Consider the following 21,163-nt stretch of genomic DNA (forward strand, 5'->3'; position numbering starts at 1 on the left):
AAAAAAAAAAAATACCATAACAAAAATAAAGAATGGCCACATCATAGATGGAATCATGAGTAAACCTGAATGTAATTAAAGAAAAACTTCTCAAGCTGAAATGCAAATAAAAGAGAGACAGAAGGGATTTGGGATATTTTTTCAGACTTGGAAATGCAGAAATATAAACATAAAACTCATTTACATTACACACAACAGCTCAAAGATAATTTTATACAAAAACTAATTTAGTGTGCCTGAATTTTTATTTCAAGTCACATCAGGTAAGGTATGTAACTGTCCACAAAGTTCAACTATTTGAGCATTTCAGATTTTAGATCAGAGACACCCAACTTGTATTACTTTCCTACTAAGTTGAAAGAAGTTTTCCCTCTACTAAAAATTTCCAGGGATATACCCTTTAACATGCACACACTATATTTTAATCTCTACTTTTTTTTCATACTGTAAATCTCAGAAATTTTTTTTTCTTTTTGAGACAAGGTTTCACTATGCAATTAAAGATGGTTTGAACTCACTTCATATCCCAGGCAGGCCTTGAACTCACAGTGATCCTTCTGCTTCAGCCTCCCAAGTACTGGTATTACAGCCATCTGTCACCACACCTGGCCAATCTCAGAAATTTAGAAGAAGCATTATATACTGATGGAACTGTGAAAACCCAATGTTTATTACAGTCCTATAATATGTGTGACCATTTCAAAAGATGTTGTGGAAAAATACTTCATTACATAGAAATATGGTCAAAATATGTTGCATAATAAAAGCACATTACAAGAAATATTAATGTATTATATTTTTAAAATATACCCAGAGAAAGATCAGAAAGATCTCATATAGCGGTAGTGAACCTATGGCACACATATTTATTTGTTTTTCTTTTTTTTAAAAAAAAGGAGTGCTGGGCATGGTGGTACATGCCTGTAATCCCAGTACTTGGAAGGCTGAGGCAGGAGGATCACTGAGTTCAAGACCACCCTGGGTTACACAGTGAGCTCAAGGCCAACCTGAACAACATAGTGAGACCCTGCCTCAAAAAAAAAAAAAAAAAAAAAAAAAAAAAAAATGTTTAAATGTTTAAAATATACAGTTGAAGAAAGGACTTGGCTCTTCTCCCAGTTCTGTGCACTCCTTTGTTGAATGTTTTGCTGGCACAGATTGATGAATGGGCAGGGGAGAAGGGAAGAAGGAGTAGTCAGAATTAGTGCTGAGCATGGATCTTTCTAGAATTAGAAAAGACATGAGCGCTGGCCCATACATTAAGACAAAACCAAGGTGCAAAAAAGAAAATAAAGGCTTATTTTTAAACAGCATCAAATACTTAGTGAATGCCCATGATGTAGCAGATAGTGTTCTATTCTGCAGGAAATAAAAAAATAAAAATAAAATCCCTGTCCTGGGAGAGCTGACATTCTTAAGAAAACTCTTGGGTATTCTTGTTCAGAAGCTAAAGGATTAAACTGAATAAAAAAAAATTTGGTGGAGAGTTTCACTTGAAAACTTAAAATCTCCTTTTAGAGATATTTAAAGGTATTGTGTTTTGTTTCAGAAAATGGCTCCAAAGATTAAATGAAGCTGGAAAAACACATAGATGCAGCATTGAAGCTCCTCCAGATGTTTGGGGATAATATTCCAGAGAGAAAATTGACGCCTGTGGATTAACTAACTAGTCATAATGAAGAAAATTAGTCTTAAAACCTTCCGGAAATCTTTTAACTTAAATAAAAGTAAAGAAGAAACTGATTTCATGGTAGTGCAACAACCAGCAATAGCCAGCGACTTTGGAAAAGATGATGCCTTGTTCGGTAGCTGCTATGGTAAAGATATGGCTAGCTGTGATATCACCAGTGAAGATGAAAAAGGTGGAAAAAACAGATCAAAAAGTGAGAGCCTGATGGGTACCTTAAAAAGGCGGCTTTCTTCTAAGCAGAAGCCAAAGGGCAAGGGCAGCACACCGTCAGGAAGCTGTGCCGATGAGGACACCTTCTCCTCGTCCTCAGCCCCCATTGTCTTCAAAGATGTCAGAGCCCAGAGGCCGATCAGGTCCACTTCCCTCCGCAGTCATCACTACAGCCCCACACCCTGGCCCCTCCGGCCCACGAACTCTGAGGAGACATGCATCAGAATGGAGGTGAGAGTCAAAGCCTTGGTGCACTCTTCCAACCCAAGTCCTGCGTTGAACGGTGTGCGAAAGGATTTTCATGACCTTCAGTCTGAAACTGTATGCCAAGAGCAAAATAATTCTCTAAAGAGTTCCGATTCTCCCAATGGAGACTTGCATCTCCACCTGGATGAACATGTGCCTGTAGTTATTGGACTTATGCCTCAGGACTACATTCAGTATACCGTGCCTTTAGACGAGGGGATGTATCCTTTGGAAGGATCACGTAGCTATTGTCTGGACAGTTCTTCACCCATGGAGGTCTCTGCGCTTACTCCTCAAGTGGGAGGGAGCTCTTTTACTGAAGATGAGAATCAGGTAGACCAGGACCTAGTCGTTGCCCCAGAGATCTTTGTGGATCAGTCTGTGAATGGTTTGTTGATTGGCACCACGGGAGTCGTGTTGCAGAGCCCCAGAGCAAGTCATGATGATGTCCCTCCACTTTCACCTTTGCTACCTCCAATCCAGAATAATCAAATCCAAAGGAACTTCAGTGGACTCACCGGCACAGATGCCCACGTGGCTGAAAGTATGCGTTGTCATTTGAATTTCGATCCTAACTCTGCTCCTGGGGTTGCAAGAGTGTATGACTCTGTGCAAAGTAGTGGTCCCATGGTTGTGACAAGCCTTACAGAGGAGCTGAAGAAACTTGCAAAACAAGGATGGTACTGGGGGCCAATCACACGCTGGGAGGCAGAAGGGAAACTAGCAAACGTGCCAGATGGTTCTTTTCTCGTTCGGGATAGTTCTGATGACCGTTACCTTTTAAGCTTGAGCTTTCGTTCCCATGGTAAAACACTTCACACTAGAATTGAGCACTCAAATGGTAGGTTTAGCTTTTATGAACAGCCAGATGTGGAAGGACATACATCTATAGTTGATCTAATTGAGCATTCAATCAGGGACTCTGAAAATGGAGCTTTTTGTTATTCAAGGTCTCGGTTGCCTGGATCTGCAACTTACCCTGTCAGACTGACCAATCCAGTGTCTCGGTTCATGCAGGTGCGCTCTTTGCAGTACCTGTGTCGTTTTGTTATACGTCAGTATACCAGAATAGACTTAATTCAGAAACTGCCTTTGCCAAACAAAATGAAGGATTATTTACAGGAGAAGCACTACTGAAAGATTGAGAACCCTGCATCTTGCACTTTGGGAAAAAAAAAAAGAGATTGAAATACAGTTTACAAACTTTCATTGCCATCAAAATACTTTGCTGCCATAACTATTTTAGTTTTGTGTGTAACAGAGTCACCAATTTGTTAGGGGTGGGGAAGTGTCTGCGAGGTGTCTTGGGTTTATTTGGTTCTTTCAAAAGGGATGTTTTGAGGTTCTAGAAGTGTGAATTATCTTTCATTAATGTGCAGAATAATCATAATGTGAATTATCAGATTCTTATTGCCCCCCCAGTCCTTTGCTGCTATCCACTGTGATTTTTATGCATTAAAAGCACATTTCATGTGTATTCAGCCCTAAGTGAAGTTGAATGAAGCTTATAGAATGAAAATTGCTTTGTCTTTTTAAATAACCCATTTTGAGAAGATAATGTTGAATAAACGTGTGTAATAACAGAATTTACATATACACTGAAAATGATTTTTTTAAATCTCCTTTAAAAAGATTTATTTAGAATTATGAATTGACATAATCTTGGTTAATGGAATGCAAATCTACAACTTATCTTTTACAACACTTTTCTAAATTATTTTTAAGGTAGTGCTATTTTTTTTTTTTGATTGTGAAAACCTAAATTTTTTTGTTGCCTTCATTTTCATCTGTTTGTGTATTTTAATAAATGGCCTTACATTAAAAAATTGTAAAGAATTATAAACCACCAATTTAGAAATTGTTGCCTTTCCTGTCATTAAACTCGGGTACAAATTGGCATAAAGACCTATGGAGCTAGAACTATCACTGTAGAAATTAGTGATGATCATAGTTTCCTGTGATAGGGCTCTTGTGTTATATGTACTTTCTTTCGGTTAAATATTTTATCTGCAATTTCTTTAGTCAGCAGTTTTTGGGGTGAACTTGTACAACCAACTTTTATAAATGGACTGGATTCTTTTATAACATTGAAGTTTTAAGTCAATTTGAATATAAAAAATAGATTCTTTTGAAGTTGGATTTAATTTTCTTATGTAGTTGCTATTAAATTGTGCTAGATTTGTCCCCTTCTCAGTAAAAACAACCTTTAATGACTTTAGCTGAAAAACCTTGGAAATTGTGGAGCATCATGTCACAGAAAAATCTAAGCCCATACCAGATACACGGAAGTTTTTTTTCCTTGCTGGATACACTGCAGTTTAAGAATAGGGTTTTTATTTTTCTAAGTTTACTGTATTTTGAGTAATTTCACACCTCTGGTTTTTCACCTCCTTGATTCAGTCACTGGGTTGTTACACCTAATAATTTTTAAATGCAGAACATTTCATTTATTTCACAATATTGTAGTGTCGTATCTTAGGATTGTTCTGTTCAGAAAATGTGTTCAGCCACACAAGCTTTAAAGGAAAATGTTTCTATCTTAGATGAACATGTAATTTGTGGTGTTTTTCCTTTGTCAAAGTTTCCCTTTTACCCTTTTTAAAAATGAGGGTACAAGTATTCGGTCAAACTTGCTGGCTTTGTTGTTCAAACATATCTGTATTCTCAGTTTTTCCTGTATTTGCTTTTTAGGGTCAGAACTGAGATATTGCCAAGAAAAGGCACAATGCCATAGTATCACAGTGTTATGATAATTTTGACCTAAAAGGAGAAAGAGACTTAATTTTGGTGGGACGTTGATTGCATCTTGTTACAAAGTCTCCTCTTTCCAACAAGATAAAATGGAATATACTATAATAATATAATTTAAGTATTCACTATAAGCTGTTTGGATTAAGAACTATTGCAGAGTTGTAAGCTTACTGTCAAATTAGTGCAAGACATGTAACTATTTTTTTGCAAAATTATTTATTTTTAAGCAGTGTAAAATACATGTAGGGTGAGTGGAAAGTCCCTATGCATCTATGTTGGATGGCAGGTGCTGTCACAGTTGCTGTGTAGTAGTGCTAAGTGTCAGGTGGCATCTCCGTATCTCCTGAAGCGTTTACACATCCTCCTGGGATGAGTGGGGCACAGACTCCGGACTGCGCCCAGCCTGTCTCACGTGGATGTAACGTGGTCCCTGCATTTTCTCTTGATACTGTACGTTTAAGATCTACCCATTTAGTTTCAAGATTATTCTCATTTTCATCTGAATGTTTTAAAAACTGTATTTTGTGTTTTTTTGGAAGGCAAGTGCTGATTCTGTTCTAATTCAGAAAGCAAATTTTTGATGTGCTTTTCTGTATTCATAATATAAAATATCTTCTTAAAGTAATATGCCCTACTCTAATCCAATTTGAAACCATTAGGTTCTGCTGATGTATTTGCCAAAAATTAAATTTACAAACCAGGTATGTGCAAAATTTTCTGAGTTTGTGTAGAGAGGCAGCCAACTGATAGAGGTAGCACCTTGTAATGGGGAGATGGACTTTATGTGATACATCAACAGCCTGGTGAAATACGGGAATGGAGGAAAGAGATGATCCCTGTAGCTCGGTCTAGATGCAGTTTGGTCTTTTGGGGATTATTGAAAGATAACTTCTATGATAAGAACAGAATCTGTACGTGATTCTTAAGTGTATACTTTAAAAAATCTGAGCTTGAGGTAAGAAAAAAAACAGGAAAGCTATATCCATTTGCTACAATAAATGAATCAGAGGTGGTATTGTAAAAATCAAATACTTCATCACAAAACATGGAGGCTGGAAGCTCTTTTGAGGTTTACTAGGACACTATTACACATTTTCATAAGTAATAAGAAAGCTGTAGAAAGTACTTGAAAAATATCTTACTCTTTCTACTTGGTGCAATAATTAAAAATTTAGAAGGTCACATTTTATCACAGGAAATGATCATAGAACTAAAAATAGTTTTAAGGAAACCAGCTACACGGGACAACCCTCTTGCTATTGAAAAGAATCATGTGCCAAAAGGCTAAATCATTGGCATATAGGAAATAAAACACAACGTAGACATATTTTCTGAGCCAATATTGTTGAAACAATATGAAAGTTACTAAAAATCTTGAATAGATTTATGCATTGTTTCTGCTAGTGCTATACGTCTAACAGTGCTTTAAGGAATGCCAATTTTGATTACATTTCTCATTGTATATGAGATAATTGTTTTATGAATGATTCAAAATAATATATTTTGATTTAAATCTTAATTGCATTTCATTGAACATGAAGTATTAATTTGAAAATGAAATTACACTACCAGCAATAGACAGTTTTGTTGAATACTCTAATAAGGAACAATAGCCAGTTCCATAAATAACAAATTCAAAAGGTATTGGTACGCTAGTAATCACAAATTTGGTTTCTTTTAATACATTTTTAATCCTGCAAGAAGGTTTTTATAAACATCCTTTTTATTGATGAGTCATAACATGGCAAAAGTATGTAGTTGCAGTTTCTGAAAATTGATCCAAATTCTACATCCAGAGGTGTTGGGAAATGCTTAGAGAATTTTGTAATAGTATATATGTTGGGTTAAAGAAATTTCATAGTTGTTGGAGTGCCATGAAATTAATACTTGGAGTCCAGATTGCTGTAGTTTACACTTTTTCTGTATGTTTCAAATCAGGTGTGTACCATTTGTACTGAGAACATCGCAGAATGAACTATCCAAAGTCCATTGATTTTAATATGTGTTTTGGTTTGTAAACAAATTATAGTAATTTCTTGCACATTTTTGGAAATTAATTATATAAGAATATGTATCTGCTTCTAGATACAATGTGTAAATAAAAATTTCATTCACAAGATCTGCCTTGTAGTCTATTTGATATGCTCATGTAGTCTGATATTAATAAATATCTGATTGACTAGATAATTTCTGGATGTTTCATGAACTAGGCAGATACTGGCAAGTGGGAGCCAATATATTTTAGTGAAAAGAGAAAAAATCACGTCCTTAAAGGAAGAGTCAAAATGTAATATACCAAAGCACTGAACATAAAGGTTGGCGTGAATTAGGAATATCTTAATAAACAAAAACACTAAGTTAAAACTAACACAACAATGAAACCTTACTAAAAGATGTTTAGGCTGACTTAGTAGGATCCGAATAATGTGGAACTCCAACCACATTTTTCAGAGCTGGTATCAGTTGGCAACATCGCTATTAATGTCATACGTGAACTGCTGTGAGGCAAGAATGCTCATGCTTTAGGAACTGTAGAAAAGACGACTTCTAAACTGGGCAGGTAGATTTTTCCGTGTCCAAATGTTTATTTTCTTTGATATAATACATAAAATATTGCAAGAAGACAATGGTATAACATTCCTCCTAATTTCCAGGTCATTATTTGATAATTAAGATCCCCACATGAAGTCAATGACTTGCCAAAATAGTACCTCTATCATGTGATTAAGTCATCAAATCCCAAGACATAGGACCAAGTAATATGTAGCTGCATGCTACAGGTTAGGCAATAACAGTCATTCCACTGAATGCTGTCTTCTCATTGCTGAGGAAAAATACCTGACACCCAGAGTTAAAGGAGGAAAGGCTTATTTGGCTCAGTTTGTGGAGGTTTCAGGTTTGTGGCTGGCCCCGAGGCAGGGTGGCATGTCCGAGTGGCCTCACACGGGAGAGATGATGGTTCATGGGAGACAGAAGTCAGCAAGGTAGCAGGCTACAAGCAACAAGCAGAGGGCTGGGGATATAGCTCAGCTGCACAAGCGCCTGCTTAGCAAGTGCAAGGTCGTGAGTTCGATTCCTGGTATCCCCCCCACCCCCCAGAAAAAGAACAAGCAACAAGCAGAGATACTGTGTCCCTTATATCTTATCCAGCTGACCTGTCCTTAGGGCAGGTAGCATTCACACCCTTAATCCTACCTAGAACTACTACAAACCAATCAGTGGGCTAATTTAATAGTCACACCCTTGATCACAGCATCCCACACTCCAGAAACAGCTACCCCGGCCAAGTGAATTATCAGGCATGGTAGCAGCAGGCCTTTCACCTTCATAAACACATGTATATCTGCATGAGGCTTTGAGGGGATGTTAGACACAAGCCATGACAAATGCCTTACATGAGCTGACATAGAAGATAAAATTGAACTTTGGCATAGAGTCTGATGCAGGATGTACAGATCTGCAGCCTACACCTTGGCTGACCCATCTAGGATGTGTTCGTGAGAACGGTGAAATTCATAACCAGCCCCAGCATCTTGTTCTGAAACCACCCAGTGAAGTCACAAGATGTGTGGGAAAGCAGAGGCCCTCCATAGGATGGATAGCTACTGTCAAAAGAGCAAATACAGCAAAAATGGTGAAGACCTCAATGAGTCCTCCTTGGTCTTGCAGGTGAAAGCTAGTGTTCACCATGATCCAGAGCACCTTCAGACTGTTGTGCATGAGCCAGAGGTGAGGGTCCAGAGGTGGAGGTAGGAGGCTATTCTTCAAATGCAGCCCTGGAGTACTCAACCGTGTAGATGGCTTGGTGGACAAAGATGGGTCTATTTTTGGTTGACAAAGATGGGTTCCGGAAATTTTTATTTTCCACCATCAGAAAAGGAGAAAGGGAGTTGCTGAGGACACCCTTGCTTGTGGGAGGTGCTTGCAGTCATAGAAGTTCACATAGGAGAGGGAAAGTAGATATACACGTGTTTATGAAGGTGAAAGATGTGCTGCTCTCATGGCTGATGACTTACTGGAAACTGGCAGCCTCAGGATTTCCCTAATTTATCGTTGTGCTTACCATAGGCAACTTCTTTTACACACTTAAATTCATAGTATTTTCTTTCCTGTCATAAGTTTTGCTTTTCATAGGCTGTTAACTTTCTGGATCAAAAATGGTTTAACTTTTTGTTTAATTAAATTTAGATTTATTAGAGCCTGCTACTTTGGCCTACAAATATGGTTTTTTTTTTCCCCCTTTCAAATCTTCTTTTTTGTTTTTGTTTTATTTTATTATTTTTATTTTATTTTAAAGAGAAGAAAACAAATTTACAAAGACATAAAAAAAGCTTAGAAATACAGAATTTCAAACAAGGTGATAGGAAATTAACAATGGTTATATTACATGTTATTATCTTCAGATTGGTTACTCAGATAAATATAGACATGTAAGATTGATCAAACAAACATTAACTGTTCCTTTCAATAAAGCAATAGAAATTAGTAGTACAATTATTTAGCTATCGTGTGTGTGTATATATATATATATGTATATATATATATTTTCCCCCCTCCTTTTCTCTTTTCCCTCATCCCAGTTGTTCTTTCCTTGTGAGCAATTTCTTTCTCTTGCACAATATCTATTGTACCTTTCAGATTTTATTTACTCTTTCAAGTTCCTACAGGAGGGAGACAATATGATGTTTACACAAAAAGAAAGAACTTTATTTTTTAAAAATTCCCTGTAAGAGCAGGGTGTGGTGGTGCATGCCTGTAATCCCAGCACTTAGGTGGCTAAGGCAGGAGAATCACCCAGTTCGAGGCCAGCCTGGATTATATAGTGAGTCCAGACTGGACTACATAGCAAGACCTTGTTTCAAAAAAGCAAAAACCAAACAAACCCCCAACCCAAACAAAAAACTTCCCTATAGTTTTCTTTTCTTTTCTTTTCTTTTCTTTTCTTTTCTTTTCTTTTCTTTTCTTTTCTTTTCTTCTTTTCTTTTCTTTTCTGGTATTTTATTTCAATTTCTAGTTTGAAGGGTTACCTAACCTGAACCATACTTTTAAAGAGTAAGAGTCTTATTTCCTCCTCCTTTTACATGACTGACATGCTAATGGGTACAGAGCTGCTTTGGCACTCCATACTTGCCCACCTTCTCCCACCCAGGACAGTTGCCATAGACCTTCACCTGTGAGACTTCATAGTTCAGCAGGGCTTTGTTCTCAGGTCATCTGTTTCTTTATGGAGATCACAGATTTGATGTAGTGGAAGCACTGGTTTATGACATTTACACAATTTGGTTTTCACAGGAAGATCAGTATGAATCTCCAGATAGAGTCATTGGCTTAGAGGGAAAAATACGCCTTTTGCATATTAGGATTTGGTTACCAGAGAAGTTAAATCCAGGAACCCCTGAGAGGGCCCAAAGCCTGACACTGGCAAAGAACCAACAGTAGCAACTGAGAAAGCAATTTATCTCTGAGCACAAATGAGCTTTGCTGCAGGATCCTAGAACCACTGTTGTATGGGGCTGCAATTTTTTCCCACCTAAAATCAGGCAGCCTTACCACCACTTCTGGGAGAATCATGTGAGTGTTCTCTTGGGAAAGGCTCCCTCACCTTGTAAAAGTTAAAGAAAAGCTGGCTAAAGCTAGTATTATTTCAACACAGTTTATAACCAGGGAAAATCCTACACATCATTTTGAACTGTCCTATTCCTAGTAACTCGGGCCAGAAAATAGGACAAATCTCAAATTCAGAAGAAAGATTCTTTTTATGAGCCATAGATCTCCCCATTCTAAGAGGTTCCATAGAAACACAGATCTGTATTGTGGCTTATTTTAGTATCTCACTTGGTACCATGCTTTGTAAGGTTCCACTCAGAGACATTAAAATTTGATTATACAGACTAGGTCACACAGTGAATTTTTATAGTTCTCTTAAATCCATTAATTTCATCATAGAATGTGAGAAATCTCTCTTTGCTTGGGTGGAACTGCCTCCTTACTTACATGTTCTTTCCTCTGGCTTTTGTTCATCCCTAATAATTTCAAAATATGATGTCCATTCTGTACTGAGAAGTAGCAGTTTATATTATGCCTAGCTAAAGATCATTAACATGAAGAATCTTTTTGTCAAAAACCTTAGAATAGATGCCTAAAACACTGTCAACATTTGAGATTAACTTGGGCTGTTTGGGGAATTAACACAATGGGGCAAAACTGAAGATTGCTAAAAGCTATTTAAAACACATTTTAATGGTTTTTCATAGTGCAAATCTCAGGGCAAATGAATTCTCTCACTTTCTCTTAAAAGGAATTATTGTTCTTTTAAAAGACATGTTTAATAGATACAGGGTTCTATGTCAGTTTTCTTGTCCTCTTTAAGCACTTAAAAAATGTTCCATCATCTTTTGGACTCCATTATTCTGATGGGAAGTTATCTGCCATTTATATTTTGCTCCTCTGCAAGTTATGTGTAATACATTCATCTGCATAAACTTTTAAGCACTCTCTCTCCCTCTCTCTCTCTCTCTCTCTTTCTCTCTCTCTTCCCTCACTCCCCTCTTTCTCCCTCGCTCTCTGTGTAGTCTGAATATGATGTGCTTGGGTATGGTTTGGATTTATCTTGCTTAGGGTCTGTGATCTTTCATCAGTTTTAGGGAATTTTTGGTCTTTATTTCTTCAAGTATTTTTTTTTTCTTGTTCTTTTCAGGACTATTAATCTCGTTTGTTTTCCTAAATGTCATCGAGTCTCTTTAATCTTTACTGTTTTTGTCAGCTCTGCAGATTTTACAGTTTCTATTCATTTGGCAATAAGTAACCAACTTTCACATGTACAGCCTCCAATTTACTATGAAACCTACACAATACATTTTTAATTGCACATATTGTATTTTGAGGTTGTAGCATTTCCATTTTTCAGCTGAGATTTTCTAAATGGGTCCATTTCTATTATCTTTTTTTCTCTATTATCTGCTTTGGGGGTCCTTAGTCCTTACTTTTTAATATACTGATAATTTTTTATTAGATGCTGAACATTGTGCCTGAAAGTTTTTGGAAGATTTGGACTGTTCTGCCTTCCTTCAAAGAGGGTTAAATTTTCTTCTGGAAGGTATACTAGATAATTGGCAAATCATCATGATTCTTTTAGAGCTTGATTGTAGGAATTAACTTATCTGGTCTATTTAAATTTTCCCCTTTTATGGCACAGCCCATGGCCCTGGGGAAGCCTCTCTGGGGTCTCAATTTAGTGTCTGAATGTTCACCAAGATGAGTCTACTTGAATGGCGATATCTGTCTCTCCAGGGATTCACAACTGATAAAGTTTCTCTGGTTCTTTAACCTCTTGTTATTATTTTCTCCTAGAGTTCTTTCATTAAGCTTTTTATTTTTCATTTTGTTTTATTTATTTTTTATGTACTAATACTCAAAACCAGGGACACTCAAGCACTGAGGTACATCCACAGCCCTTTTTATGTTTTATTTTGAGACGGGGTCTAAGTTGTCCAGGTGGGACTTGAACTTGTGGTCATCTAAGCTCAGCCTTCCTGAGTGCTGGGATTACAGGTATTTGGCACCATGCTTGGCCTTTTTTTTTTTTTTTTCCAATTTCCAGATTGTTGACTTATCCTTCATGAAAATTTGCAGAGTCAGACAGTGACGTGTAAGGGATTCCTTTCTTTGGGATTCTTTCCTTTCTAGAGTTTTGCCCCTGCAAGTCCAAGATGGTTTGATAACTCTAAATGTTTAACATGTATCTCTGCTTGATAAGGTTGCCAATTCTACACTGAAACTTTTTCCAGTACGCTGAAATTTGGAAAATGTACTCAAGGAAAAATCCAGGGTCAATGTGAAGCTCACTGATTGTGTCCTGTCTTGAAGACTGGAGTCCCTCTACTCCTTCCTGTCCTGCTTTCTTAATGTTTTCACATAGTTGGTTTTGGTGGATGGTTAATAAAAAATGAGATAGGTTTTCATGGCCAGAACTGGAATTTGCCATCTGATAACTGACATACTATGTTTACTCAGTTGGGTGTTTACTGTCTTTGTATCCCCTCTGCCTTCTCCCTCATTAGAAGGTAAACTTTTTAGGGACAGCAATTTGTTCAATTTATCATCTTCTGACCTAGATGGGGCCAACAACATGAAAGGTATTCAACAAATAATTTTATTGTATTCAGTAGTTTGTAGTCAAACCTCAGAATATAGGAAGAAAAACCTAAAAAACCTACTGATACTGGAAAATTTGCAGAGAAAATAAAATTCAGAGTGAACAGATGGCAGTCACTTTATGAAACACAAATCTTACACTTTGTATAGTCTCAAAAAAAAAAACAAACAAACAAAAAAACAAATCAAAACTTACCTCAGATAAAATTAAGTCTCATGTGAGAGGTGAGACTGGGCATTCCACACTGTAATGAGGCAGATTCTGAGGCATAAGACGTGATACCAATAAGAAAATCTGCCTTTGTCAGTGAGGGCTGCCATTACAAAATAACACAGATGGCACGGCTCACACAACAGCCATCTACTTCTCACAGTTCTGGAGACTGGAAATCCAAAGATCACAGTGCCAGCATGGTTGATGTCAGGTAAGGGCTTTCTCCTTGGTGTGCAGATGGCCCCCTTTCATGGTGTTTTCATTTGCTCTGTCCTTGCTGCATGCAGGTAGGTGTGGAAGCATGCATGTGGGGACTGTGAATGCAGGGAGAGGACACTCCTGTTTCTTATTATAAAGGCACTAGTCCCATTGTGAGAGCCCTACCCTCCTGACCTCATCTAACCCTAATTTCCAAAGGCCACACCTTCAAATACCATAACACTGGAGAGTAGGGGTTCAGTGTGGGTTTTGGGGGAACACAAACATTTAGACTATTTTAAGTGGCAAAAATGGACTTTGTCTGGGAACTATTGCAATGAGGGAAGAGACTTCAGAACAGAACCAGTCTCAATTCCAAATACAGCATGGATCAGAGGTGATGTGTAACCAAGGAGCAGTGCCATCTGTGTGGAACTTGGCTCAGATCTCAGCTAATAGCTGAGAGGCCGCTTCTCCAGCATTTTAACACAATCTCTTATCCCATTTGGTAGCCCCAAGCTTCTCTTTTTCTCCAATTTAGTGAAACTTGTAATTTAGTGAAAGTTGTAATAGGTGGTGTATATGATTCTATAATAAACATTTTGGTGATCTAAAAATTTTGGACAAACCCAATGCATAACCGAGTAGACCCAGGTACTATCTGAATAGAAGGGTCACTTCAGAAATGGAAATCATTCGTTTCTGCTCTGCTCCTGCCACCCGTAAATCCAGGAGTCTTCTGACTGAAACAGTTTTTTTCTCTCTCTCCAGTCATGGCATTTTACTATCTCGGTGTCACACTTGTACATGATGTTTCATGATCTAATAAAATTCTCTTTTCAAAAACAATTTGACCCTCACATGGTGACACACACCACTAATTTTGGCACTTGGGAGGCTGAGGCAGGAAGATTGTTGCAAGTTGGAGGCCAGTCTGGGGTACATAGTTCAAGGCCAGCCTGAACCCCAAAGTGAGACCCTGTGTCAAAAACAAAACAAGACTTGCTTTTTCTTGGTGAGAAATTCCATTCCAAAATATGTCTTTCACATTTAGCTTGCAAATAGATTAAAGGTAGAAGAAAATTTAAGTTGCTGAAACTGTTCTATTACAGTTTTAAACCCATGGTCTCCTTTGCTGGTACAGTGTTGCTTTTTTCCTTGTGGATTTCCAAATGAACCATTTTAATGAGAAAACTATGGTGAGGCAGGAGGCAGACATAGACATCAGCACTTTGCTCTGTGGGGACTTTGGGACTCTCATGAAATGTGCTTGTACAACCCAAAATAATTTGCAAATTAATTTTTTTCCTATGCTTTTGATCACTTCCTGAGTTGGTCTTTTGATTGACCCAGGCATTGGCCTCTTTTTTTACATGGGAATGCTTTTTAAGCAACAGGATTGAGAAACCAAACTTTGATCTATATCCTTTGATTATGGGAAAAATATGAATGTAATTTACCCATTAGAAAACTTGTAATTTTTAAAGCTTTCAGTTGGCAAATACAACTAAAATGTAATATGTAGTTTTTAGCTTTGTTTCCATGTCCTACTTAGAGTTTTAATCCTAAACACGAATTTTCCTAGTCATGATGGTTGATGGTTGGTTTGATTGTCATAAAGAATGGTTTAGTTTTTATGGTGTTTGTGTATGTGTGTGTATGTGTGTGTGTGTGTGTGTGTGTGTGTGTGCATGTGTGTTTTAACTACTTCTAAGGAAGTAGTTTTTCCCTGTTTAGAATTTAAAGACAATTGGTGGAATCTAGAATTCAGCAAATGCCAACTGGAAAAGGAAATCTAAACTTGAGTTCTTAGGACAATTTAAATCAGATATTGATTTTTTTTTCCTGCCTTACAGACTGAAATACCTACACATTTATACTGTTTGCAGCCATTTGGGACATTTTCAAGCTATCTACATTTGCTCTGTCATGGGAAGATTAAATGTCAGTTCTACATTTAATTAAATGAGTAATTTAATTAGTGAGTTAACACAGGGCATGAAAGAGTTCATCTAAAACATGAAATATGCAACATTTATTAACTATTAAATTGCTATTCTGCATCATTCATTGACATAGCCTTGGATTTTTTACCCTGTTAAACAATTTTTGAGTTGAAAATGTTTCCCTCCCTATAGGACCTAGATTCAAAGGCCATGGTGGGTGAGAATATGTTTCTATTGTTTGCTGAGAAGGTTAAAAATGCAGGGCTAGGGATATAGTTCAGTGGCATAAGTGCCTGCCTAGCAAGTGCAGGGTCCTGAGTTCTATTCCCAGTACCAAAAAAAAAAAAGTTAAAAATGCAAGACAAATAAATGTTTAAATAACTAAAAATGCTTAGCAAACTTCGTTTTAAAAAATAAAAATACTTTTGTAGTTTTCATTTTCATATTAACCTTAGGATGAAAATTCAATTTTAACATCATAGTTTTTAATTCTATTCAGCTCTTTTGGAAAAAATGAATATGTTTGGATTCAGAGGATGAAAATATATTAAGGTAATCTGCTTGAATTTTAGTATGAATTTTTCAATTATATTTCTTACCAATTTACAGTTTAGGTTCTGTTCTATATTTCTCTCTAAGTAGATTACAGTATCAAGCTCTGGATCAGATTCCGTGGGTATTCTATGATTTTGAATCAAAAAGTGTGTTCTCTTATTTTGGCAATTATCATAGACAGCTAATTGTTCATGGTGTCACAGGTGTGCCTCTACAATGATATAAAAATCTAGAAAGAAAGGCTATACCATTGCCATAATACCCAATGTCTAGCTCTTTATAACTTTAAAATATTACTAAAATTAGCACTAATTTTTAGCATTGTCCTAGCAGGCACATATGACAACATTGCTCACAATAAAGATAAATGTGATTAGAGAGTTCTTTTGCCTTATTTTAAATTCTTAAAATTCAAGAGCCTTTTAAAAAAGTCTAAAATGCACATGTATCTTAAATTCTTCCTATCTAGCCCAGAGATCCATGTAAACTTCTAATACAAATTTTAAAAGGAAAAATGAGAAAGGATTACTGTCATCAGAGCATTTGAGTATTCCAGGTGTCAGGCTCTAGAGAAATTTTAACTAGTGAACATCCTCATCAGAACAATGCCACCAAGCTACAATTACTGGTGTTTTATAAGATGGAAAGAGAAAGTTGACCCAGGAGAAAAAGATGCCGCAAGCTCTTTGTTTCCAGTTCTGCAAATGTAGTGGATTGACAACTGGTGGTCAAATTATAACCCCTAGCTAAATTGAGTAAGCGTGGTGCTGAGTGTGGGAGGCCCACCTGGGGATTGTTGCCAGCAGCATAACAGGCAGAACTGGAGAAGAAGTGAGGCTGTTGGGAGTTGAAAGGCTGTTGGAGCTAGTAGAAGCTGTAAAGAGCTGTTGGTTTTCTCGGAGGAGCCTGTCATGCTGGTTTTGCTGATGAACTCAGCTGTTCTCATCCTCGGAGGAGCTCAGGACCTTGTTGGCACTGAGAATGGCTTTGGTTCACTTTGGGGAGCTGTGGTCCTCACTTTGAGCATCGCTTCCTGGCTCCAGATGGTGCATTACTGGTTTCCTGGAGAAGCTTGCTGCGTTGGCTTTCCTGATGGGAACTCAGCTGTCTTCACCATTGGAGGAGCTCAGGACCTCACTGTTTCTGAGGATGGCTACGGTAATTTTCAGGGGAGCTCTGGTTCTTACTTTGTGTGTTGCTTCCTGGCTCCAGTTCAGATCCCTCAGCCTGCTAGCACAGATCCTTCATCCCACCAGTACAGACTTCCTAGATTCCACCACTGACCTTTGGGTCTTCCCAGTGCAGATCCATGAAACAGGCCTGCATTAGATATTCTTATGGGCTTTAGGCCTCCAGTTGGACTAGTGGGAGGCACTGTTATGAGATCTAGGTCTTCAGCTGGGCTCATGCAGGACATGTCCATGTGATCCAGGCCCTCAGCTAGTTTCCTTGTCTTAGTGTGTGGGCAAATTTCCTGCACTCTTTTGTATATGATTCTTTGGGTGACTATTATAAATAATCTTATAAAATGTGTCCTGTATTATATCGTTCCCCTTGTAAAATATGCCCCAAACTAACACAGCAAGGTAAGTAAAAAAGAGGGAAAGTATGAGAATGTGAGGGTTTTTGTGTCCCCTAGTCCTTGGTTCCCACAGTTCCCAGAAAAATTGATGCTTTAGAATGGTGGTCTTCAAACGAGCCTGGGTATATCAAAGTCTGGAGATCAAAGATTTGCAAGACTTCTAAAGGATGCAGACACTGATAGCTTAAGGCAGTGATGGTAAATCATTTACAGTTTTCAGTGATATCAAATAGTTTCCCACCAGTGGCTTAAGAAGATCAATCATTTCCCAGATCCCCAAGTTTCATGTTTATGCTTTTCTAGAAATGATCTGCTGTTGAACATGGTTGGTGTGGAGAGGTTGTTCTGGTTAACTCCTTTCACAATCATCCTTTTCCGTACTCCATGAGTGTGAGCTCTGTGGGGGCCAGCTGTCCACATTCACATCTCCACGTCATCTTGGAGACAAGAAAAGATGGTTTCTAGTCCAGAATGTGAAGTAGAGTTTACAGGTTAAACAAATGTGATAGTGAAATAAAAACAGTTGATAACAGTCAAGCTAAAAAAACTAAAGCATATATCTTTTGTCAGGGAGCTATTGGAAAAGGCGCTTCAACAAAAAGAGGAAGGAATCCAGCGGACAGATGATCCTTACATAGAAGAAATGTAAAGGGGATCCTAGAAATGATACCAATAAGATTAACAGTTACAGGTTAGCAGCGATAGTACACTAGAAAACAATTCAAGTTCATAAGGTAAAGCGGGGATGTTTTCAAGAAAAGAGAAGAATGAGTAGATTATCTGTTGTGTTAGAATGTTTACAGAATGATTCCCAATGCTTTTGAAAAATTCAAAGTTGATGAATATGTAGAAAAATTAAGTGAATGCAATAAATGTGGCAAATAGTGACTACAGTTCTACAAGAAAGAAAAAATCATATCACTATGTTTTAGTTATAGAAATATTTACTTGCTTATAATAGCCTCTAATAATCAGTATATAAATATTGCAAAGATGAGAAAAAGAGTACACTTATGTGTATGTATGCATAGGTATATGACAGATTTAAATCATTGCATTTATGAAAACAAATCAGTATTTAATCCCTTAATGCTAAGGTTTAAACTAAACAAGAAAATCCAGGAATAATGGTATACACTGGTAATATAGCAACAAGACTTTGGAATTCAGACGGAAGGTTTTGAGTGTAGCGGCCGAGTAACGGTCCCCTCAAAGATGCCTGCTAATCCTCAGAGCCCGGTCATAGGTTAGATTCCATGGAAAATGAAACGTTTGTGTGTGTGTGTGTGTGTGTGTGTGTGTGTGTGTGTGTGTGAGAGAGAGAGAGAGAGAGAGAGAGAGAGAGAGATTAAATTAGGGATCTTGAAGTGATGAAATTATCCTAGACTACTTAAATGTATCGAGTCTAATCACATGACCTCTCCACAGCACAGTACTTTCCTGGCTGAAGTCTGAGAGAGGAGAGGAAGATGGGAAATTTGGGAGGGGCCCAATCTGCCATCTCTGGCTTTAGAGGCAAGGAAGGAACCATGAGCCAAGGTATGTGGTGGCCTCTAGATGTTAGGAATGATATTTATCAAGGAAATGGGGACTTCAGGATATAACCTCAAAGAACTAAATGCTGTGAACAACCTGGATGAGCAAGGAAACAAATTTTTCCCTAAAGCCTGCAGAAAGGAGCACTGTCCTTCAGACAAGTAGCTTTTAATTCTCCCAGGCCTGTGCAGGACTTACTATTTACAAAACTGTGAGATAATCCATTTTTGTTGGGAACCATTAAGTACGTGGTTTTTGTTACAGCAAACAGTAGAAAGCTAATATAATGAGGAAGAAATATTTTATTTAAGCCCTATAGAACTATTTTACCTTATGAATGGAGTTATTTTATTTTTGTTGGGGGTGGGTATCAGGAATAGAACTCAGGACCTCATGCTTGCCAGGTAGGCACTGTGCCACTGAGCTAAATCCCTGGCCCTGAATGGAGTTATTTTAACTGGATAAGAAATTTAAAACTTTAGTAGGATAAAAATTGGTGGATACTTTCTCGATGTGTTACATAGATATAATGCAAACCAGCATGGCTCCTTTCCCGTTAGGTATCCTGCACGTGAATTCTGATGGCTTACGCAGTCCACAAAATTGAGGACAGGCCCTTGATTTTCAGTGCATTCTGTGTGCTCCCGGTGTCATAAGTCTCTGCCAGTGTTGTTTTAGTGGTTTAATATTATGGCTGTAAAGAGTTCAAGGTTCCAACTCTGGAGAGATAAGGTAGGTACATTTTCTGTTCATGTGGGATCGCTGATGAGTGCTTTGACCAATAAACAGTAGAAGTGACAGTAGGTGATTCTGGGTTTTAGATTATAACAGACCAAGCTGCTTGAAACTTCCATGTGATCTGCTGCATACACTGTCTAGCCACTGTAAGAATATCACAGTGGAGGGGCCACATGTAGGTGCCTCACTAACAGGTCCAACTGACCTGTTTCTTCAGCCATTCTTGCCCAGGCATATATGCTCAATGGATTTATTGTGCCTTCATGACACCATCGTGGGTCCCTTCAGGCCATCTGCTTACTGAGACCTACTGAGTTCTCTTTGCTAATCCTGTATAGAACAGAACAGAACAAAAATCTAGTTGATCCCTACCCAAATTCTAGACCTAGAAAATCATGGGATATAATAATTAGGTTTTTGCCATAAATCAGCAATGTTTAATGATAAATTATTAACAATAAAGGAGTACAACTATATTTTATTACAGGGCAGTTTGTGATGAGACTGCCACACGCTCAATGTCAAATTTGGCCTTGGGAGTAAAACTGTGGTGTTCAGTTCTTTACTGGCGGTCAAGGAGTCGGCATGCAGTGAAGGCCTTATACCAGCAGATGCTCCTAACCTGTGGTCCTATGAAATCCAGCGATCTACCAGGACTGACCACATCCTTTCCTCATTCTCAGAACAAGACCTATTTCCCCTAATATGTTTCATAAAATAAAGTTAACTTTTCTCTAGAGCAACATCTAGAGCTCAAGGACTTTAATACTACCCTGCAGCTTTAAAAAGAGGGAATACTCCTCAGGTTTTTATGGCAGAAAAAAAATTACCATGAAAAATCAACCAGTTCCTCACTGCCATAGAATGAAAAGTTTTGCTCTGTGGTGGTAGGTGGAAAGGAAGTTGAAATTCTACCATTAAAAAATATTGGTCATTTGTTACACTGTAGCAAGACAACATGGGTTTTGTATTTTGCAATTTTTAACATCTGTTGAGATATTCTTAATGTTTTACAATATTATATTACAATATCAGTTATTTAACTTTGTCAAGTGTTAATATTAAATGCACATATATGGGCCGGGGATATAACTCCATGGCACGAGTGCCTGCCTGGCAAACTCAAGGTCCTGAGTTTGATTCCTGGTATCAAGAATTAATAAATAAATAAGTACACATATATATTTATGTTTTAAATATCTGTCAGTTACAGCATTTGGTTCTTTCAATAATAAAAAGTATTTTGTGGTAGTTACTCTGAATGGGCCAGACTCCATACAAGAAACCTCATAAATTAATTCTAAACTGAAGTGAGAGCTCTTTGAAGTTGGTGGTGTTCTTTT

The 21,163-nt window shown here is 37.6% G+C and overlaps 1 protein-coding gene across 2 annotated transcripts in view; it reads left to right on the forward strand.

Moving 5' to 3' along the window:
* Socs6 (suppressor of cytokine signaling 6) overlaps positions 1-7,016 on the forward strand; it is a 28,387-nt gene extending 21,371 nt beyond the window's left edge. For both annotated transcript variants that reach the window (XM_005373057.2, XM_005373056.2), the window contains exon 2: positions 1,550-7,016. In XM_005373057.2, the coding sequence (XP_005373114.1) occupies positions 1,676-3,283 (1,608 nt within the window). In that variant the 5' untranslated portion in view covers positions 1,550-1,675 and the 3' untranslated portion in view covers positions 3,284-7,016. The remainder of the gene's footprint in view (positions 1-1,549) is intronic.
* The last annotated feature ends 14,147 nt before the right edge of the window (positions 7,017-21,163 follow it).

This window comes from Chinchilla lanigera, unplaced genomic scaffold, assembly GCF_000276665.1.
Source record: "Chinchilla lanigera isolate Chin_1 unplaced genomic scaffold, ChiLan1.0 scaffold00001, whole genome shotgun sequence".
In the NCBI taxonomy this organism is placed as follows: domain Eukaryota; kingdom Metazoa; phylum Chordata; class Mammalia; order Rodentia; family Chinchillidae; genus Chinchilla; species Chinchilla lanigera.